Genomic DNA, 24,227 nt, shown 5'->3' on the forward strand with positions numbered 1-24,227 from the left:
AAATAATATCGCAAAATGCATGGACGGGGTGGATTTCTCATGTACGTTGCAGTGCAGTGGCCCCACCCAGCATCCTTAGGCAGGAACTTCCCTTGATCCCCATGAATGAGGCATATCCAAATCTTAGATGGACCATACCATAGTAAACAATGGTGATTGATCTCCCACCATTCAAAACTTCCTATAGCCCATCAAACTGTTGATGTGGTCACATAGAACTAAATGAAGGGAAAACAAAACTAGCAGCTTGATCCGACACTTTTGTGGGAATTCAATCCAGATTGTGTGGTCCACGTGAGATTTTCATCTGCCTCATATATAGGACCATGCCTTAAAACAATCTTGAAAACGAATAGACGGCGTGGATATACAACACATACATCGAGGTGGGCCCACAGTCGGGGCCTCACCCACTAAGCTGTTAGCCTGCCTCACCTAATCGCGCCCATAAACAAGTAGCCCACACCGAAAACTGACAGCAGAAAGGCAGTGGCATGTCAGTAAATATACCTGAAACAGCAGACAAGGAATCTCCATCCCTGTTACGATAAATAGTGTTAAACGTTCTTAACACCGGCAGGTGGAGATTTGGATCCAGCGTCCAACTAGTGGGTCCAGCTCGCAATGGTCAAAATAGACCCAACTGAAGATCTTAGCCATCAATATTTTCTTTTGAGTCCATTTTCATTCTGACCATCCAACTCAAACGGCTGCCGTCATTGTGGAAAGCGGGAGTCGTTAGGTCATCAAGTTATTTTGGATGGGCCTAATGGACGGTCTGGATCCACCAGGCAGCGAGTCGAAGCCAAAACCTCCTCAGGTTTTATATACTTCAATGAACTAATATATTAGTTCAGTAGGATTCGCTGCCTTTAAAAACAGCGTTTCTGCATGTGATGCCTGAGATCTCTGTTTCCTTGCAAGCGGGAAAGCCCTGTTTCTCTCTCTCTCTTTCTTTCTCTCTCTCTCATAAATACATAGATCGCTTTAAGGCAAGCAAAAAACAACGGTTTCTCAATGTCTAACCGTCTCATCAAGAGAAAGATGGGCGACTCATCGCCCCGCTTCTTCTCCTTCTCCAAAAATCTCCTCTTCTTCTCCAGAATCCGACGCCTGCTTCGATTCAAGACTGCCCGAAAGAGCTGCGTCGTATTGGATCGATTTGAGAAGGCGAAACCAGAGGAAGAAATGGAAGAAAGGAAGGAAGAAGGGATAGATGGAGGAATCGAAGACGGGTGTATTGTATTGCAGAGATCGGTGAAGCTGCTTCATTTCGGAGATTTGAAAGATAAAGATGCCGCGGCGAGAGAGATTAAGAGATTAGCGAAAGAGGATTTGAGAACGAGGAAATCGCTCGCGGCGCTCGGTGTCATACCAACGCTTGTATCGATGCTCGATTCGGAGGTTTCCGAGCAACGGAGATTGGCAGTTCAGGTGTTGATCGAGCTTGCTAACGGGACTTACACGTAAGTTCGATCGGCCGTTGATTCTCAATTTCTTTGTTGATTGTTTTGATTTTGGTTTGGTTTGGGATGCTAAGATGCGCATGTCCTTGCTCGTGCTTCCAAAGGAGAAGCACGGAGACGAGCTGTGCGTAGTACGCACCATGCTTCTGTTAAGAAGAAAGACTGAGAGTCTGAGAGCCTTCTGTTGTGGCGGCCGGAGTCTGACGCACACCGTCGGATGTTGGGATAGAACGCGGCCTTTTTCTCGTGAGGGGTTGATTTTGGCCGGATATTTTGAACTTATCGAGGGTCAAAACAGTTTCCGGGCTGGGGACTGTCCAAATGACGAAAATAACCTTGCAGGATTAGATTACAGAATTCTAGAGGCATTTGGGAGAAAATGTCTTCCTACAACCTTGCAGGATTAGATTACAGAATTCTAGGGGCATTTGGGAGAAAATGTCTTCCTACAGTTGCTGTAGGAAGCCCGTTCAACAAAAATTCTGTATGGCCCACCTCGATGTATGTGTGACACCATCCAGGCCGTCCATCATTTTCTCCGGCTCATGTTATGGTAAATCCAGAAAATCAGCCACTCTCTAACTCAAGTGGGCCACGCCATAGGTACAAATGGGGATTGAGACACCCACCATTGAAACGTTCTTGGGGTCCACTTTGATGTTTATATTCAATCCAAACCGTTCATGAGGTGGGATGAAGGGTAAAAATTAAATATCAAATTGATCGATAACTTTAGTGGCTCCCAGGGAAGTTTCAATGGTAGGCGTCCCATCCCCACATTTCCCTATGGTTTGGTCCACTTCATTTTTGGATCGGCCTTAATTTTGGGTTCACGCTGTAATATGATCTGGTGCAAAAAATGGACGGATTGATGTTACATATACATTCCGGCGGGGTCCATGCGTCCCAAATTTCTGATCTGGTTATGCACGACACACCTGCGGTTAAGGTAGCAAATGGGTTGGGCTTGCCTGGTCTGGCAGGCCATGATTTGGACTGGCTGGACCTGGGCCATGGATTACCGCACTGGTTTGGGTCTGATGCGCCTCGCCCAACCCGACTAGTAGCGAGGTCGAGTCCAATCCGGTTTGATCAGGCCCATTAAGATTGGTTAATCCTCGACGGGAAGAACCGCGGAGTTGGAAAACCATGACCTGGAGTCTGCTCATTCTTATGAGATAGGCCTGGGCACTCTTCAGCCCCGGCTCGGTCAGACCCATTTGCCACCATAGGTGCGATACATACCTCAAACTACTTTAGTTATGGGGAAGGGATTAAATACAAAGTACGCGGGGTGTGTATTAGCTCGGCGACAATTTTGGAAGACATGGTATAAAATGTAAAGGGATGTTAGGGGAAGATCATCTCTGACCAGCCACGATTCTGTTGGACGATGCCCGGCCTGATCAATTATAATTCATCGGATGGGCCCCATCATGGATGGGCTAACAGGCGGTGACTTGCAATCTGACTAATGACGCAATTTTGGCCATTTAGTTTTGACAATCCAATCGCAGAGAAAGCCAATTGGATACTTAGGACCATCCAATCAACAGCATTTTTCAGTGGCCCCACTAAACGAACCACTCCTGATCGCTGAAGGTATAGATTATGCAGATTACAATTTTGAGGGTCCCAACTTAAGAACCCTCCAAATTTAGAGAAAAAACTGCCTAATGACTTAAAACCACACTATGTGTAGTCAAAAGAAAGTGCCTACTTTCTACTTAGTTCATGTCATTCCAAAGAACAGATCCACTATAGGATTTTTATACTAAAAGGATTCAAAGAACATGACCCTTCGATGCTCAAAACCATTGACCTTTTGCTTGCAAACAAAAACACTTCAATGCAAGTTTTCAACAACGTTGAAACAGAACAACATCCACATCAGCTTTCAATAGTTTTGCAATTGTTTATCTCTGATCCTTGTCCGATCTCAGCTTTTCCTTTCTTCTTCTTTTTTAAAAAAAATCAGGAACAAGGCTCTCATGGTAGAGGCAGGAATCCTTGCAAAATTGCCGCAGCTCGTTAGCACGCGAGACCCATCTAGCAAACAAGAGCTGGCGATCCTCCTCCTATCTTTGTCCTCTCTTGCAAGTACCCAATTCCCATTTCCATCTTTGGAATTCCTTCCATTCCTCATCGAGGTCCATGATTCAGATGTCAACGATGAAACGAGGGCAGCGTGCCTGGCTACTGTTTACAACTTCTCAACTATACTTGACCATGCGGGAGCTCTAGTATCGAGTGGTGCGGTCGGCACTCTCCTCAGATTGGTGTCGGAGAAAGAGTCTTCAGAGAGAGCTCTTATGACTCTGGGGAACTTGGTGGTGACCATGGCAGGAAAGAAGGCCATGGAAAATGATCCAATGGTCCCAAAAGTCTTGATTGAGACAATCACATGGGAAGAGAAGCCGCGATGCCAAGAACTGGCTGCGTACATGCTCATGATTCTATCACACAGGAGTCGGGCCCAGAGAGAAAAGATGGCGCAATTGGGAGTGGTTCCAGTCCTTCTTGAAGTGGCCTTGTTAGGGAGCCCCTTGGCTCAGAAGAGGGCAGTCAAGATATTGCAATTGTTCAAAGACGAGCGGCAGATGAAAGTAGGGGCCCACTCCGGGCCACAAACAGGCAGGCTCATGATCGGTTCGCCTGTAAATGAGAAGGACGCACTTGAAGGAAAGATAGCCATTAAAAAGATGGTCAAACAAAGCCTAGATAAAAATATGGAATTGATTATGAAGAGAGCTAATGCTCCTAGCGATTGCTCTAAGCTCAAGGGTCTAGTTGTGAGCTCGAGCTCTAAGAGCTTGCCTTACTAAGGTCCCTATCAATGCAATTTCTCTCAATTTGTTGAAATTTCCATTGAAATTGTACCTTCTGATCAATGGCACATGGAGATTGTAAATTCTTGGAAAATAAAATATGAGGCAATGAAATAAATAACATGCTCTCTTGCAAAAGATCACAGGCCGCCGGATGTTTTTTTTTTCTTTTTGCCTAGCACCATTAATACCAATCGGGTGAACATGAACTCGTGCGGATGGCGATTTATAGCCTTGGATTTTAGATGACGAAGACGTGCCACCTAATAATGAGTTCATTTCATTTTATTCCATTCTAATTGTGTATTAGAGATCTTTTAAAAAAGAAAAAATCTCTATAATACATAATTACTAAGGGAATAAAATGAGATGAATTCATTTTTAAGCCGTACCCAGACATGCAGTACAGGTAGGTGCACGAGCTGGTTATATGGCATTATTGGACCGGTAATCCACCTTCAATGTACTTGTGGCCCACATGATGAGCCGACCAGCTTGGATTCTTTTTACTGGTCCAGGACATGTTTGTTAGTGGTGGAGGCCCCGTGACGGAGCATTGCAGGTTTGGATGTGTGCTTTTTGAGCTGATTGCACAGCTATCTACGGTATTTGAGGGAGGCTCCAATGGGAATCAATCACAAAATCCAGACCATCTGAAAAGAAAAAGGGAGAACCAGATACATATGTGACGCGGGGATGGGTGTGATGAGGTTGATTACTGTCTTCCTAATGGGATAATTACTCCAAATCCACGGAGCTTTTTTGGACCACTTGCAGAGATTCTTGGAATCCACGTGGACAGAGAAAATAGAAATAAATTATAATAAAATCAGAAATAAAGTAATCGATTTTTGGCCGAAAATAATAAGTGTCCTATTTAGCTTAACCATGTTATTCTCCTATTTTTTCTAAGCACTTTTCGAGTTGGACACAACTTGTACAGCTCAATGGATCAAAAGTTATTGATGCCGTTGTTACGATGGAATCTCGCAAATTCAGTGTGGACAACCCAGCATAGCAGGATTGGGTGGCTAAAGTAGCTTTTCGTACCCCAAAATCATATATGATACGCTAAATAACTAATTCTAGTTTTGCGAGATACGATTATTTTAAAATTCCAATGGTTTGGATCACTTTTGCCTCCGATCGGGCCTTCTCTAGTCCATCTTGGACATGAAAGTATCCGCAAACCGCTCTACATCAATACGCCGAAGACTACATTATGGCAATTTATCACCATATGACGTCATACATATATATATTCTCTGCAGTTGGACAGTCACGGGCCTCATCTTACAGAAACCAGTCATTCTTAACTATCTAATCGAAAATTATTAGCCATCAAAGTGTGAAATTAGAAGGTTGAGATCATGAATGTGATAATCAGCCTGATCCATGGATAGTGAGCATCTAAGTGGAGAGTTGAGTTGGATTTGTTAAGTCCCGCTGATGAGGGCTTCGGCCATTCTGAAAAATGCTCGTTGCACAGTAATGCTATGATTGACCAAAGCTAGGTGAACCTGCTAAGCATGACCGTAGACTAATTTGGACAGGCCTTTGGTTGGATGGATGTGGTTAGCCTATCCAAACAGAACTTTGATGGTAACAAAACAAGCCTTATTTGGGTGCATGGAAGGTTAGATATCCTGTTGGCTACTAACAGGCCTTGGACAACGTTAGCTTAGCCAGCCGGGTCCGGGCATCATAGTTGTTGGCCCTTGACATATACAAACCCAGGCCCAACAATGAGAAATGGGCCTAAAACCCATGTGGCCCATGGACCAGCCCAAAAATAGGCCAATCTGTCGAACAAGTTGGATCACCAAGGAAATGTGGAGGCTTTTTGGGTATGTTGACTATCGTTTTTATTGTGTGGCTCACTTCAAAATTGGGTCAGTGTAGGGCTGTCAATCGCTCCTGCTTGCGCTGACAAAATCAAAATTTTGAATAGCCTCAGCTCGGACAGTTCCAAATTTAGGCCATAGCCAACTCCAAGCTAAGCTCATTGACAGCCATAAGCCGGCCTGATACATGAAGCTTTCCATTTCTACAAACCTTATTTGAGTAGGTTTGATGCCACAAAATTTAATTAAATATGTGCGTTTGTTAAAAATGGAACAAATAAAGCAGGGTAACTAGGCAATCAAATTCCACCACATCGGGTCACTCATGCACGTCCCCACAAAAAGACCTATGGAGGTGATACCGTAGAGCCCATGTTCATACGGCAAAATCATAATATTACCTTACACGTGGCAGGATTATCCTTCCATCAGATAGTCCTTCCTGGCAGACCCATAAAAATTGATTCAAGATACTCGTAAGGTGGACGGTTTTGATTACGTGTACCTTGACAGTGGCCTTCTAGCTAACAAATAGCTAATGGTAAGTCGAAAGTAAAGATACGTGATGGCTACGGACTCTTGATGCGTGTAATTCTAGAAAGATTGTCCGTCGTAACGTGGCCCACTGGCTGGACGGTTGAGATTCTTCACTCTGTAATTTATGTGGCCCGCCCTATGATATATTCCAAGAGAAATTTGCGACTGTACGATCCATTTATGGCCCATTTAGAGACTAAGCCCACCTTTTTTTACTTTGCAAAAATAAGCCCCAGCTGTACGGATGACTTGCCTAAGGTCGAAAATGCCCCTGCTTTTTCCTTCAAGCGGATCGATGGTGCTCGAAGACAAGCGCTTACACTCCTCGTACTCCGAGTTGTACGAACGGTTCAAAAGATATCAAAGTTACATGGGCCCCACAGTTACGTATTTATTATATCCACAACGTTCATCCATGTTTCGAGATCATCTGGGAGAATTAGCAAAAAAAAAAAAAAATCATATCCAAAGATCAACTGGACCACACCACAAAGAGCAATGGGAAAATTGACTTTCACTGTTAAAAATTTTGTAGGGCCCACCTTAACATTTATTTTCCATCCAATCTATTCATAAGGTCACAAATACCTAGATGAAGAGGGAAAACAAATTTCATAATAATCCAAAACTTCGGTGACTCCTAAAAGGGTTTCAATGGTAGACGTTCAATCCTCCACGGCCTTTTATAGTGTGGTCCACTTGATAGCTAGATCTGTCTTATTTTTTGTCTCAAGCTTTAATACGAGTTTGTCGAATATATGAACGGTTTGGATATAACACATACCTCATAATAGGACCCACAAAAAGCGGTGGGGATTACAATAGTAAAAAATAAAATAATAATAAACAAATAGGCCAGGAACTTATGGCTACGGTGTTTTCTATAGCTACGGATTATAACCGTAGCCATAGCCGTAGCCACTGCCATTTTGATACGTGCTTTTATATGCATCGAAGATCTTTCGATTAATCGAAAAAGGTTCAGAACTGTCCAACGAGTTTGCCTCAAAAATCCTACAATTTTCGATACATATCGAAGAGTATTCGATATGTATCGAAGGTGATATGACCAATAGTTACGGATTATAACCGTAGCTATAACTGTAGTCTGTCCTAGTTTATAATTTTTTTTTTTTTTTTTTTTTTACTTGGATAAATTTATTCTACCTACAATTTTCTCTAATACATATTTATATAAATATGTATATATAAGCATATAAAAAAATTTCCTCTCTAATTTTCATTTATTTCTTTATTCATTTAACAAGAATATCTCCTAAACCAAAATTAGTTACTTGACGTACCCTTTACGATTTTGGGGTAGGAGAAGCTACTTTAGCCAACCAACCTAGTAATTTTTCAAGATTCCATCAGATCTATGGTCGAAAATCCATTTCATTCACTTCGCGGTCAATTTTAATCAGTTCGCGGTCAATTTCATTCATTTCATTTACTTCGCGATCAATTCCATGCATTTCACGATCAATCCCAGCGATTCCGTGTTGATTCACAGTCATTTCGAGGCATTTCACGGTCAATTCCCTTCACTTCACGGTCGTCCCAAACAATTCCATGTTGATTCACGGTCGTTTCGAGGCATTTCGCGGTCAATTCCCTTCACTTCACGGTCAGTTGCATACATTTTGCAGTCAAATCGCTTCAAACCATGATCATTCTCATGCATTTCACGGTCGTCCCAAACAATTTCGGGTTGATCACGGTCGTTTCGAGGCATTTCGCGGTCAATTCCCTTCACTTCACGGTCATTCGCATGCATTTCGCGGTCAAATCGCTTCAAACCATGATCATTCTCATGCATTTCACAGTCATCCCAAACAATTCCGTGTTGATTCACGGTCGTTTCGAGGCATTTCGCGGTCAATTCCCTTCACTTCACGGTCAGTTGTATGCATTTCGCAGTCAAATCACTTCAAACCATGATCATTCCCATGCATTTCACGGTCGTCCCAAACAATTTCGTGTTGATTCACGGTCGTTTCGAGGCATTTCGCGGTCAATTCCCTTCACTTCATGGTCATTTGCATGCATTTCGCGGTCAATTCGCTTTAAACCATGATCATTCCCATGCATTTCACGGTCATCCCAAACAATTCCGTGTTGATTCACGGTCGTTTCGAGGCATTTCGCGGTCAATTCCCTTCACTTCACGATCAGTTACATGCATTTCGCGGTCAATTCGCTTCAAACCATGATCATTCCCATACACTTCACGATTGTCCCAAACAATTTCGTGTTGATTCACGGTCGTTTCGAGGCATTTCGCGGTCAATTCCCTTCACTTCACGGTCATTTACATGCATTTCGCAGTTAATTCGCTTCAAATCATGATCATTCTCATGCACTTCATGGTCATCCCAAACAATTCCGTGTTGATTCACGGTTGTTTCGAGGCATTTCACGGTCAATTTCCTTCACGGTCAGTTGCATACATTTCGCAGTCAATTGCCTTCACTTCACGGTCAGTTGCATACATTTCATAGTCAATTCGTTTCAAACCATGATCATTCTCATGCATTTCATGGTCATCCCAAACAATTCCGTTCAAATTAGAATAGACTTTGCCATTTTTATACATTTTTATAGTATAAATTAGCAAAGAACCCTCTTATATCTTTACTATTTTGAACTAAATGAAGGGCACAAATAACCTAAATTTTTGGGAAAAGGCCTATGGTCAGTATCTGAATTTTTGGTGAATAGTCCATCCAATGTGGGTCCCTTAGATCAACACTCTGGATTACCAAACAGTAGGTCTCATATGGCTTTTCTGAAATGCCTTTCGGAAGGTTGTCCACCGTGAGGACTCTGGATTACCAAACAGTGGGTCTCATATGTGGGTCCCTTGAAAAAACACTACCTAATTGAAGGCACACATTCATGATATTCATATGCCTTTTCTGAAATGCTTGAAAGAGATTGAAAAAACACTACCTAATTGAAGGCACCGCGAAATGCATGCAACTGACGGTGAAGTGAGGAAGCGATTTGACTGCGAAATGCATGCAACTGACCGTGAAGTGAGGGGAATTGACCGCGAAATGCCTCGAAACGACCGTGAATCAACACGGAATTGTTTGGGACGACCGTGAAATGCATGGGAATGATCATGGTTTGAAGCGAATTGACCGCAAAATGCATACAACTGACCGTGAAGTGAAGGGAATTGACCGCGAAATGCCTCGAAACGACTATGAATCAACACGGAATTGTTTGGGACGACCGTGTTATGCATGGGAATGATCATGGTTTGAAGCGAATTGACCGCAAAATGCATGCAACTGGCCGTGAAGTGAAGGGAATTGACCGCGAAATGCCTCGAAACGATCGTGAATCAACACGGAATTGTTTGGGACGACCGTGAAATGCAAGGGAATGATCATGATTTGAAGCGATTTGACCGCGAAATGCATGCAATTGACCGTGAAGTAAAGGGAATTGACCGCGAAATGTCTCGAAACGACCGTAAATCAACACGGAATTGTTTGGGATGACCGTGACATGCATGAGAATGATCATGGTTTGAAGGGTATTGATCGCGAAATGCATGCAAATGACCATGAAATTATGATAATGATGATGAATGACATTTCCTAACAAGCATATTCATAATGAGGAAGTGCCCACCAAATTGCAGTTTCATTTATTTTTTGCCCCAAGTCAAAAGCACTGAATGCAATTGTAACTTAAGAGACTAGAAGAAGCACACTATGAACACAACTTGGATAACATGGAGTGTGTACCGACATGGGCGTTTACTAACAAGCTAACCTAAAAAAGCAAAACAAAATTTTTTAAAAAAAAACACATTAGAAAAAAAAAACGGAAAAATTACATGTCGATATATCGAATATAACACGATATATCGAAACTCAGTACATTTAGATATAATCGAAACCTAATCGATTAATCATAGCGTCAGTTGTCGATTATATCAAAATCTAGTCGATATAATCGTAGTAAGTCATCCTTACAACCGACCGATATATCGACTAGTATTCGATTGATCAAAAATGGTCACACACCGTTCAGCGACAAAATGCTTTTTAAATTGTATTATCGATATAATCGAGTAGATGTCGATATATCTAGTTATCGATATATCGACTGGATTTCGATATATCGAAAATTGTCAGAAACTGTCGAAGAGTATTCGATATGTATCGAAGGTGATATGACCAATAGCTACGGATTATAACTGTAGCCATAACTGTTGTCTATGCCAGTTTATGAAAAAAAAAATTATTTTTTATTTTTATTTTTTTACATGGATAAATTTATTCTACCTACAATTTTCTCTAATACATATTTATACAAACATGTATATATAAGCATATAAAAAAAATTCTCTCTTTTTTTCATTTATTTCTTTGTTTATTTAACAAGAATATCTCCTAAACCAAAATTAGTTACTTGACGTACCCTATATGATTTTGGGGTAGGAGAAGCTACTTTAGCCAACCAACCTGGTTAATTTTCAAATTTCCATTAGATCTATGGTCGAAAATCCATTTCATTCACTTCGCGATCAATTTCAATCAGTTCGCGGTCAATTTCATTCATTTCATTTACTTCGCGATCAATTCCATGCATTTCACGGTCAATCCCAGTGATTCCGTTTTGATTCACGGTCATTTCCATGCATTTCACGGTCAATTCCATGCAAAGGTTTTATGGCTTTTCAAATCTTTTACAATCGAGTTTACTTCGATATATATATCGACAAGTTCTTTGATATATCAAATATTAATCGATAATATTGAAAAATCGTTTTCAATGAGCATTCATCTCTGGACAGTTTTTGGTGTTATTTGATATATCGTAAACCATTCGATGCATATGGACGTACAAATCGAAGTTTAATTGATATATCGAAGATTCGATAAATCGACGGAGTGTCGATATTATCGATAATTCGTTTCAGAAGAGCAGTGTGTCTCTGGACAATTAAGGAACATTTTCGATATATCGTAATTTAGTCGATATATCGTCAGTTCAATATATCGAACTCTTATCGATATTATCGATAATTTCTTTTAGAAACGCATTTTGTCTCTAGACATATTCTGACCATTTTCGATAAATCGAAATATACTCGATATATCGACACATGATATCGATTGATAGACGATGTATCGAACCGTTGTAACGATGACTTAGTTAAATATCATCGACTAGAGTTTGATGTTATCGACAACTTAAGCTCGATGTCATCGATTAGACTTCGATAACATCGAAGCGTACTTTTATTTTTTCCTTACAAAAATTCAGTGAAATCTGTTTTTATAATCGAGTATCTTTCGATTGATATCGAAATTTCCTCAGTCGATTGATCGAAACTATATCGATATAATCGAAAATTTATTTTAAAACATCATTTTGTCTCTGGACAGTTTTGGACTGATTTTGATATATTGTCTGACATTCGAGATATCGAAATGCGGCAACTGTCGACATATCAAGATGACTGAACAAAACATGATTTTTGGGAAAGGAAATGCTTAGCTGAGACTAGAATTCCGTAAAGTGAAGGGGCATGACCGTGAAATGCATGGAAATGACCGTGAAGTGAAGGCGATTGGACCGTGAAATGCGTCGAAATGACCGTGAAGTGAAGGGGCATAACCGTGAAATGCACGGAAAGGACCGTGAATCAACACGGAATATGCGAGAATGACCGTGATATGCATGAAAATGACCGTAAAGTGAAGCGATTGGACCGCGAAATGCCCGAAAATGAATGATACAAACTCATTTTGTACTTTATTATTCATTGTATGAATGATACGAACTCATTTTGGATATAATTGTACTGGTTTTGTCTAACAAAGCATGGTCTTGGTACATATAAAGTGGAAAGTGGAAACCCCTCATGTATCATTATTATTATTTAATTTTCTGAATTTTTCCTGATTCTCTTGAATTTCACAAAGTTTTTCGCATTTTGTATCGATATCGACGATCTCGATACAGTGTGTTTACAGTGAAAGGCAGTGGTTGATATCTTGCAATATTGTGGGTTAGGAGAAGTATGGAAAAAAAGTGCGGTCGTTAGTGAATCAAAGGTAATTTCACTGATGGTGAAAGTAAACCTTCGAGGTTCAATGCAAAAAATATAAAAGAAAAAGGTTCCACACAAGTCCATGTGTAAGAAATGTCATTCCTAGGGCCACCTTTTATGATACATCGCTGCAAAAGGTCTCCTCAAATAATTTCGAACCATCAACGTGACCATATTTCTGCTCCATTTGAATAGCCCACATTTGGATTACTTAAGTTACCTGTTTGGTCTTCTCTCTAAAATTTGGTGTATGGCGGGTGACTTCAAGCCATGTTATGTTTGCAGAAGTTGTACATTCAGTTGCAGGTTTTGCAAAATTAGCTCCTGGTAATCCAGATTTTGCAAACCAGCACAAAACTAAATCACTAGGATAAAAATATATATGGTGGCCAGAATTAGCAAGTCAAGAACCTGAATGTAGAAAAAAAAAAAAAACCCCCCGCTACTCCACCATCTACTTTAATCCAATCAAAATTAGCTGGGATAAGCTCACGGGCTTACTGCAACTCAAAAAACCCCGCTGTATGTAGAGAATAAAATCACAGCTAATGGTTTTAAACAAATGATTGTGACTGATATTCCATTTCTATTTAAAGACAAACAGTAAAACTACAACTTCAAATTCCTCAATTGTGCTGAGCTTCTGTTCTGCATTTGAAACCAATCAATTGACATGATCAATATGAGCCCAACCTTGTCCATTCCAACAAGTAATCTGAATTTCAAATGAAACTTTACATTAACAGCCAAAAGGGCATCTCATTGCTCATGCACTCCAAATACTATTGCTAGTCGGGTTAAGGTTGTGAATATTATTGATTGTTACCACAGTCATCTCCATTAAGCCCTTGCATAAAGCCCATACAACTATCAAAAGCAAGTGCTATGTTAATACCATTGCAAGAGAGGACTTTGTTTATGAAAATCCTCCTAGTCCTTTCTTACTGCATGGATCACATAGTGGATATGGAAGCATCTTCCATATAGATTTCTTCTAAAAGAAAAGCAATCCCTAATCACCCATAAGTAAGGCCTTTCAATGATTCACTGCATTAGCAACAAGGGTGAGAGGATAATATGTGCATGAGAGAGCTATTACCATAAACTGAAACCATACAACCATACAACAAGGGTGAGAGGATAATTTCCTTTCTTACCGCATGAAGTGAAGGGGCATGACCGTGAAATGCGCCGAAATGACCGTGAATCAACACGGAATAGGCGGAAATGACTGTGGTATGCATGGAAATGACCGCGAAGTGAGGCGATTGGACCGTGAAAATGACCGTGAAGTAAAGGGGCGTGACCGTGAAATGCACCGAAATGACCGTGAATCAACACGGAATAGGCGGGAATGACCGTGATATGCATGGAAATGACCGTGAAGTGAAGCGATTGGACTGTGAAATGCGTGGAAATGACCGTGAAGTGAAGCTATTGGACTGTGAAATGCGTGAAAATGACCGTGAAGTGAGGGGGCATAACCGTGAAATGCCTCGAAATGACCGTGAATCAACACGGAATAGTTTGGGATGACCGTGAAGTGAAGGGAATTAATCGTGAAATGCATCGAATTGACCATGAAATGCATGCAAATGACCGTGAAGTGAAGGGAATTGACCGTGAAATGCATGCAAATGACCGTGAAGTGAAGGGAATTGACCGTGAAATGCCTCGAAATGACCGTGAATCAACACGGAATAGTTTGGGATGACCGTGAAATGCATGAGAATGATCAGGAATTGAAGTGAACTGGTCGTGAAATGCATGCAAATGATCGTGAAGTGAAGGGAATTGACCATGAAATGCCTCGAAATGACCGTGAATCAACACGGAATATTTTGGGATGACCGTGAAATGCATGGGAATGATCATGAATTGAAGTGAATTGACCGTGAAATGCATGCAAATGACCGTGAAGTGAAGGGAATTAACCGTGAAATGCCTCAAAATGACCATGAATCAACACGGAATAGTTTGGGATGACCGTGAAATGCATGAGAATGATCATGAATTGAAGCAAAATGACCGTGAAATGCATGCAAATGATCGTGAAGTGAAGGGAATTGACTGTGAAATGCCTCGAAATGACCGTGAATCAACACGGAATATTTTGGGATGACCGTGAAATGCATGAGAATGATCATGAATTGAAGTGAATTGACCGTGAAATGCATGCAAATGATCGTGAAGTGAAGGGAATTGACCGTGAAATGCCTCAAAATGACCGTGAATCAACACGGTATAGTTTGGGATGACTGTAAAATGCATTAGAATGATCATGAATTGAAGCGAATTGACCGTGAAATGCATGTAAATGACCGTGAAGTGAAGGGATTTGACCGTGAAATGCCTCAAAATGACCGTGAATCAACACGGAATAGTTTGGGATGACCGTGAAATGCATGGGAATGATCATGAATTGAAGCGAATCGACCGTGAAGTGAAGGGAATTGACCGTGAATCAACACAGAATAGTTTGGGATGACCGTGAAATGCATGGGAATGGTCATGAATTGAAGCAAATTAACCGTGAAATGCATGCAAATGACCGTGAAATGCATGCAAATGACCGTGAAGTGAAGGGAATTGACCGTGAAGTGCCTCGAAATTTGGGACGACCGTGAAGTAAAGGGAATTGACCGTGAAATGCCTCGAAATGACCGTGAATCAACACGGAATAGTTTGGGATGACCGTGAAATGCATGGGAATGATCATGAATTGAAGCGAATTGACCGTGAAATGCATGCAAATGACCGTGAAGTGAAGGAAATTGATCATGAAATGCCTTAAAATGACCGTGAATCAACACAATAGTTTGGGATGACCGTGAAATGCATGGGAATGATCATGAATCGCCGTGAAATGCATGCAAATGATCAGGAAGTGAAGGGATTGACCGTGAAATGCATGCAAATGACCGTGAAGTGAAGGGAATTGACCGTGAAATGCATGGAAATGACCGTGAATCAAAACGGAATCGCTGGGATTGACCGTGAAATGCATGGAATTGATCGCGAAGTAAATGAAATGAATGAAATTGACCGCGAACTGATTGAAATTGACCGCGAAGTGAATCAAATGGATTTTCGACCATAAATCTAATGGATTCTTGAAAAATAACCAGGTTGGTTGGCTAAAGTAGCTTCTCCTACCCCAAAATCATATAGGGTACGTCAAGTAACTAATTTTGGTTTAGGAGATATTCTTGTTAAATGAATAAAGAAATAAATGAAAAAAAGAGAGAATTTTTTTTTTATATGCTTATATATAAATATTTATATAAATATGTATTAGAGAAAATTGTAGGTTGAATAAATTTATCTATGTAAAAAAATAAAAAATAAAAAATAAAAAATAAAAAAAATAAAAAAAAATTCATAAACTAGCACAGACTACAGTTATGGCTACGGTTATAATCCGTAGCTATTGGTCATATCATCTTCGATACATATTGAAGAGTATGTATCGAAAATTGCAGGATTTTTGAGGCAAACTCGCTAGACAGTTCTGGACCTTTTTCGATTAATCGAAAGACCTTCGATACATATAAAAGAACATATCGAAGTGGCAAGGGCTACGGTTATGGATACGGTTATAATCCGTAGCTATAGAAAACACTGTAGCCATAAGTTCCTGACCTATTTATTTATTATTATTTTATTTTTTACTCTTGTAATCCCCACTACTTTTTGTGGGTCCTATGATGAGATATGTGTTATATCCAAACCGTCCATATATTGGACGAACTTGTATTAAGGCTTGAGATGAAAAATAAGATAGATCTAGCTATCAAGTGAACCACACTGTAAGAGGCTGTAGAGGATTGAACGTCTACCACTGAAAACTTTTTAGGGGTCACGGAAGTTTTGGATCATTATGAAATTTTTTTTCCCCTCTTCATTCAGGCTTTTGTGACCTTATGAATAGATTGGATGGAAAATAAATGTTATGGTGAGCCTTACAAAATTTTTAACAGGACCGTTGCTCTTTGTGGTGTGGTCCAGTTGATCTTTGGATATGATTTTTTTTTTTTTTGATAATGCTCCCAAATGATCTCGAAATGTGGATGAACGTCGTGGATATAATAAATACGTAACTGTGGGGCCCATGTAACTTTGATATCTTTTGAACCGTTCGTACAACGCGGAGTTCTCAGCGCTCGCCTTGGAGCACCACCGATCCGCTTGACGGAACAAGCAGGGGCATTTTCGACCTTTGGCAAGCCATCCGTACAGCTAGGGCGTATTCTCGCAAGGGAAAATGAGGTGGGCTTAGTCCCCTAAATAGGCCATAGATGGGTCGTACAGTCGTAAATTTCTCGATATTCCAAGCTTCTGCCCGATCGACGTATCATCTCGTGCACCGCTTCGGTGGATCCATAGAGGTCGGTGGATTCCTATCCATGTACTCACCGTGATGTATGTTACTTGTATCCAAGCCGTCCATTTGTTTTGAAATATCATTTTAAATAATAATTACAAAAATAAAGTAAATCCAAATCTCAGGGAAACCACATCATAGGAAACCGTAGATATTGACCTAGAAACTTATTGTGAGTCACACAAGTTTTAAATCAAGTTGATATTTGTATGGTCCCTTCATCCAGGTCTTCGTGTACTTATCAACAGGTTGGATTAAGAATAAACATTTCGGTGGACCCGAAGAACTTTTAACGGTGGGTATTCAGTCACTTCTGTTTGCTGTGGTGTGGTCCACGAAGAATTTAATCTACTTCATTATTCGGATCATGCATTAATATAAGCCTTCAAAACGGATGGACGGCGTGGATTTAAGGAACATACGTCACGGTGGGCCCCACAGTGAGGTATCACCGACCCCCGATGCACCTAAGCCGCCCCTATACGCACGCCCGAAGTTCTCCCACAAATCGACCATTCGAACTTCAGACTCCTCCCCTCAGCTAGGGTTAGGGGTTTTTGCCTGAATCCATCTCCTTCCTTCCTTCCTTTCTTTCCATCTAGTGTTTCTCTGTAAACATTCTCCGTCTTCCTCTCGTCCATGGATCTTTCATCGAAGAAGCGGAAGGCTGACGAGAACGGCATCGCAGACGCCGTCTCCCCTTCAAAGCTCACGCCCGAGGACGCCCGCAAGATCATCGAGCCCTTCTCCACCGACCAGCTCCTCGACATCCTCCAGGACGCTGTCTCCCGCCACACGGACGTCCTCGACGCTGTCCGATCCATCGCGGACCGCGACCTGTCCCAGCGCAAGCTCTTCATCCGCGGCCTTGGTTGGGACACCACCACCGACGGCCTCCGTTCCCTCTTCTCTACCTACGGCGAGCTCGAAGAGGCCGTCGTTATCCTCGACAAGGCCACCGGCAAGAGCAAGGGCTACGGCTTCGTCACCTTCAAGCACATCGATGGCGCCCTCCTCGCCCTCAAGGAGCCCAGCAAGAAGATCGACGGCCGGATGACCGTCACGCAGCTCGCTGCGTCTGGATCGTCTGGCCCCACTGCGAACACTCCCACTGCCGACGTGTCCATACGGAAGATCTTTGTAGGAAATGTGCCGCCCGACATGCCGGCAGACCGTCTCCTTTCGCACTTCTCGTCCTATGGAGAGATTGAGGAGGGTCCACTGGGGTTCGATAAGCAGACGGGCAAGTCTAGAGGGTTCGCGCTGTTTGTCTACAAGACGCCCGAAGCTGCACAGGCATCGCTTGTTGACCCCACGAAGACCATCGACGGGCATCACTTGGTATGTAAGCTGGCGATTGATGGAAAGAAGGGGAAGCCTGGTGGGGCCCTGCCAGGGCTCGGAGGGATTCAGGCTCCACAAGTGGGTGCGGGTGATATCATCGGTGATGGGGTTGGATTGCCGCAGCCTTCTTCCATGCCAAGTTCTCTGCCTTCTCAGTATGGTGGGCCTGGAGGGTTTTCTTTGTTTGGCGGTTTGGGTTTTCCAGGCGGGAGTCAGGGCCCTGGCTTGACTCATCAGCATCTGAGCTCGACACTGCAGTCATCAACAGGTGGGCTGGGTGGGCCGGGGCTGTCGTCGGTTGGGAGTCAGGTTCCGTCTTTGTTGGGCAGTGGTGCCACAGGGTATGGTGGTGGCTTGGCAGCTGGTCCCTATGGGTCTTCACAGTATGGTGGGTCCGCTGCAGGTGGGTACGGTGGGATGGGCAGCAGTTCATCCTTGTACCGGGTGCCCGCAAGTTCAACTGGGATGCCATCTGGTGGTTATCCGGAAAGTGGACATTATGGGCTTTCATCGTCGGCGGCGTTCCAGAGCCAGCACAATCAGCAGTCAGGTTCATCACCAGCTCCTAGGGTCCCTTCTGGAGGGATGTACCAGGGCATGCACCCGTACTACTAAGGTATAGTGCCTTTTCTTTTGCTCATCATTTCCATGCTTGATATTATGTTAACTGTTAGCATATCCATTGATTTCTCTCTCTCTCTCTCTCTCTATATATATATATATATTTATTCTTCTGTTATTATTATTATTATATTTGACATGATTCTGCTTTAGATACTTGAATTAGGTCCAATATCTTGATAGTTCTAATTCTTTTATAGAGTATTCATGTTCTGCATCACCATACATTTCTTTGTATTGTTTGATTGCCTTGACTTTTAATGGATGCTTGGCATTTTCAGATGTTAATTTTAAGCTTGTAGACTTTGCTATTGGATGGGTATATTGCTCTTTGAGATGTAATTGGCGCTTGCTTTTGCATCTGTCAGGTGTTATGTATTGTTTCAACTGCTTATTTGTGAATCTTGTAATCTTGGTAATGGATTTGGGTTGTGTGATGTCACGATCTTGCTTTTTGTTACATGTGTTTTCGTCATGTGATTGTTCTTTCATTTTGTGATGGTATGCATCTTATGTTTTTGTCTCTGGCTTGCTTGACTATTGGAATTCTTGTTTTTGTTACTAATTACATGATATTACTTTTTGAGGGTGTAAATTAATGCATATGGTGGCATGTGTCAACTTGAATGTGGACATTACATTGGATATTTTAGTATTATGTTCTTCTGTGGTACTTAGATATATGTTTGCTGATCTTTCTTGCAATGAGTCCCTTTTTATTTATTTATTTATTTATTTTTAATGCATGTGTTCTGTTTGCTTTTGCTTGTTTCATTGTTCTGTAGGTTCTATGTGATCATTATATGCCTTTCTGTTCCTGTATCAGTCCGACAAAGGTGTCCTCTCGAATCATTGTACCTACAACATGTGGTGCATCCGTGCATGTCTCATGACTTTGATGAAGTTGTGACATGTCCTGAGTTGTTCTTGTTAAATATGTGACTTGCCACTTGGTGTTGTTTATCTTGCGGTTGTAGTGTAGCTTTTGTATAGAGTTGAGATATCGGTGCTACATGGGTTGAACTTTCTGCTTGGAGTTGGGATGAGAGAATATGTTTGGTCTGTTGTCATGTGTCTCATAACTGTGTGTCATGTGGTTTGTTGTGCTCGGCCGACATACCCAGCCAATACTGTTATTCAAAACCTTGCTTGAGACTCACATTGAGACTCACACTCTTAGCCTGAAAATCGCATTCTTTCTTCCAAAAAGCCTCAAGTTTACAGTATCATTCTACTTTAAATAGTATAGTCCATAAACTAGAATTCCCTACAAATTCACTACCATAAACTCCAGCTAATCCTATCATCTCAAAAAGACCCATAAGTATAATATTCTTCATAGATGTTTAGGTGATGTTTTGAGGCTTGAAATAACCTAATATCCCAATATCTAGTCCGCTTATCTCCAGCTCATTATCTTAGCTGATACAAAGGTATAGGGTAGCACCCAATCTTCAGAAATAGTTGTCATGTTCTTGGAAAGGCCTTCCTGATGAGCAAAACATGACTATAAATGTACAACAACCACAAAGATCCGCTCGGATGGTTTGTGTGTTGATTTGCAAGACTACATGTACAATTTCTGTGTATAGATCTTCTTTTAGTCTTCTTCTGTCCATTTTTTCTTGAGTAATGATGCTTAATGTGACCTTTTGGATGTTCATTAAGACTTTTACATTGGCTTACCTGGGGTCTTGGGCTACATCGCTCCCCTTGAATTAGGAGGAATTGATACTGTCAAATATAACTTTGCTTGTTTTTGCCATCCTATAACTGTGTTCTACATGTTTGTTGCCCCTTTTCTTGTTACTTTCTTGGATGCTATTTTTGCTGGTACGGTCTATGTTTTGATTTTGATGGATTCAACAGATTAGTTTAATTCTACTCGCAATATCGCGATTATGTCGCCTTTAAAAAAATAAAATATCGCGATTATGTCTTTCCTGATTGTACATGTTAGCCTTGGTGGACAGCATGTCTTCCTTATTGTAGAGCCATATAATTTGGGACCATATTCATTAGAAAAGGAATCCCCACAGTTCTCATGAATCTCATTGCTGAATTCTCTTTGCAATTTGGAAAGTGTTTAAACAAAAAGATTTGACTTTAACCAAGCTATCTCAACTCAGCCACATAATTGAATAGGGAGCGTTGTCCACCTTATGCTGTAGCTTATATAGCAAATCGTTAGCCTATATCCTTGTTATTGCACTACAATTGCTGACGGACTGTTTTTTGTCACATGTCATGTTTGTATGGAACCTTGGTTGAACACTTTTGCTTCATATTGTTGGGTTACCATTAACAATTTGTGCAAGGAAAACCTCTAATTTCAGCATATCCATACATGATATAAGAAGCTGACAACTTACAAAGAGCCAAGAGTTTGTTGAGTTGGGTTGAAGACTAGGTCAAGAATTTTGTTCCAATTTGCATGTCCATGTAGCCTTTTTCTGTTGCTTATTTTTGTCAGGAGCATCTGCCTTTTGTCTCTGCTATACAGAGATTGTTTCTAAATGGGAACTCCAAACTTTGTTTTTGTTTTTATTTTTTTAATTTTTGCTGGGATTTGGTTATGTGCCCCTTTATCGTGAAATATGGTGATAGTGGACGGGCAACAAGAATAAAGAAAATAATAGAAAGAACGGAAATCCAATGGTTTTAAGAGAATATGTGAAGATTAGAAGAGAAGAAGAAGGATGTGGGAGATTAGAAGAGGAGATTAGAGTAGGGGTAGGGATAGATCTCACTGGAATCAGCACTGGTGGTGGTCTTGGAGTCAGCACCAAGAGGAGGAAGAGGAGTCGGCACCTCTACTAAGGAAAAGTTCTTTCTTCCAAAGAAAATCAGCTTACAATGTCTTTATTTTTCCCCAAGAAAACCCTATATAAGGCTACCCGATTGACTTAAGAAACATATTACAAAAACCCCCTTGCAAAAGACTTGTTACAAAGATACCCCCTGCAAAAGACTTTTCTCAACAAAAAGCGCGTGTGCGCTTGTTGGGCTCAAGGGGGCCCAACCGCATCACCTAGTTGGATTGTAAGTGGCTGGTTGACCTGTGGAGCCTGGAGAAGACTTGTGGGTCCCACCCCAACCTTGGTTCTTCATTTGTAGACTTTAAGGCCCCCATCATATGGTGTTGTGCTATTATGTTTGGCAATCTTGCACCTTTACAATTTGCTTATTATATTTGTTCTAAATGTGTGATTGTTGTAGTGATACGCATGATATCATGCGTTGACTGATAGAATGCAGAGAATGGAATGTTAATAGTACTATAATAAAAAGTAGAGTATTGCGTATTATTTTATATCACATGTGATATTTTGTGCAGTAGTTTTCTTGTATTTGACTTGAACAATGCACTTCATGCACCCTCACCACACGTATACATATGTGATGGGTACAGTACATGTGTTTTGTCAAGGTAGAGCACAACCTCACTTTTATGCTAGTGTGTGGTGCGTAATGTTCTTTGCATTCAGTATTATTTAATATATGCTGTTGTACATGCTTTTCTAAGCTACAAAATGAATTAATACAGAACTATGGAAGTTAAGCTTTCAAGATTTTCTTTATGCACTTGATTTACATTGCAGGTTTAGATATAGGACAGTCTTATTCCCATTACCTTGTAGCTATGATTCTATAGTTTGGTTTCTGACCTTTGAACCTCTCTACCTGAATGTTTCAGACTGCTCTTTTGCTCGTCCTCAAATTATGTTTTGATGAGTAACTCATCATTACCATCTAAGCCTTAATCTTATCCTGACTTATTGGGGTCGGCTTGGATGAGTAACTATGACACCCAGATCATTGTCATATATAATTGCTAATGCCTCCTTGTTGATGTCATTATTTATTTGTTTATTTATTTATTTATTTAATGATCGTCATCTAAGCCTCATCCTAAACTCCACCAGTGGGAGTTTTGTGCTCTCATTGCTAGTCTCAAGCCCAAATGGAGGAGGGTTGCATCAGGTTGGCAGCTGGTATCAATTTCGCCACTACTTTGTCATGAGTCATGACAATCTGATTTCAATGATAGGGTGGAATGGCTGAGTTTTGTGTAACCAACCTCAAGCAATTGGGATTAGGCTAGATGATGACGATTATCTAAGCCTTATCCCAACTAATTGGGGTTGGCTATGTGAATCTTATTTTGCAGTCCATCTGTCAAGGACAATATCCTTCCTCAAATCACAGGTCATCATATCTTTACTTACTCCACTTGTCCTTTTGGGCCTTCCCTTTGCTCCTCTATTGTCTTCAACTTAACCAGCTCCCCTTCTAACCAGTGGTTCAGTGTAGTTCCTGGTCTTCAATCTACTATGTCTACTTTCCTCATAAAGAGTGTAATGTTAAAGAAAAGGGAAATATCTTTGTTATGATACAATCGGTCTGGGATGGAAGGATTCGAACCTCTTGAGTAACGGGACAAAAACCTGCCTTACCACTTGCCCATGCTCCATTGAGATTTCCATGTAACACTAATAACACTAACATGAGTATTGGTTGTTCGTCAATTCCGGTCCCAAATATTTATGGAATAGATTGTTTGTCAATTCCAGCCCAAATATCTATGGACTAGGCTGTTGCTAAGATTCAACACATGTATATGTAGAATCAAAATAAATTCATTGATCGTTATCAGAAAAAGTTGACTGTTAATTCCTCTATAGCAAGCATTTTTGGAGGACAAATTAGTTGTATCATTCCCATGAATCAGTGAATTATTGGGCAGAGCTGGATTTGAACCAGCATAGATGTATTGCCATCGAATTTACAGGCCATCCCCACTAACCGCTCTGGCATCGACCCAGGAAGAATCAATTCTAGGCCTATTGACTTCCTTTTGTAATACCCTACCCTACCCCCAGGGAAATCAAACCCCTATTGCCTTGAAAGAGAATTCCTGAACCACTAGATGATAGAGGCAGGTCCTTGCATATTGGAGCTACTCCTAAGCTCCCTCGAATGTGTTCCTTTCTAGTTTTATCCTTCGTCCTCTTGCCACTGATCCATCTTATCATCCTCATTTCAGCTACATTCATTCTATGAATATGTTGTTACTTGACTACCCAATGTTATAATCCATAAAGCATGGCTCATCTTATAGCT

At 41.1% G+C, this 24,227-nt stretch overlaps 2 protein-coding genes across 10 annotated transcripts in view; both read left to right on the top strand.

Moving 5' to 3' along the window:
• Window positions 1–798: 798 nt before the first annotated feature.
• LOC131241039 (U-box domain-containing protein 7) lies at window positions 799–4,437 on the top strand. Its single transcript, XM_058239657.1, has 2 exons — window positions 799–1,466; window positions 3,445–4,437. The coding sequence occupies exons 1-2, from the start codon at window positions 1,018–1,020 to the stop codon at window positions 4,289–4,291; spliced, it is 1,296 nt and encodes a 431-aa protein (XP_058095640.1). The 5' UTR covers window positions 799–1,017; the 3' UTR covers window positions 4,292–4,437.
• A 13,189-nt stretch (window positions 4,438–17,626) lies between these two features.
• The window catches only part of LOC131241041 (UBP1-associated protein 2C-like), a 67,394-nt gene continuing 60,793 nt past the window's right edge, over window positions 17,627–24,227 (top strand). For 8 of the 9 annotated variants that reach the window (XM_058239666.1, XM_058239667.1, XM_058239663.1 and 5 more), the window contains exon 1: window positions 17,627–19,098. In XM_058239666.1, coding sequence (XP_058095649.1) covers window positions 17,778–19,097 — 1,320 coding nt within the window. In that variant the 5' untranslated portion in view covers window positions 17,627–17,777 and the 3' untranslated portion in view covers window position 19,098. The remainder of the gene's footprint in view (window positions 19,099–24,227) is intronic. The other variant, XM_058239658.1, reaches the window with a different exon arrangement.

This window comes from Magnolia sinica, chromosome 3, assembly GCF_029962835.1.
Source record: "Magnolia sinica isolate HGM2019 chromosome 3, MsV1, whole genome shotgun sequence".
Classification (NCBI taxonomy): Eukaryota; Viridiplantae; Streptophyta; class Magnoliopsida; order Magnoliales; family Magnoliaceae; genus Magnolia; species Magnolia sinica.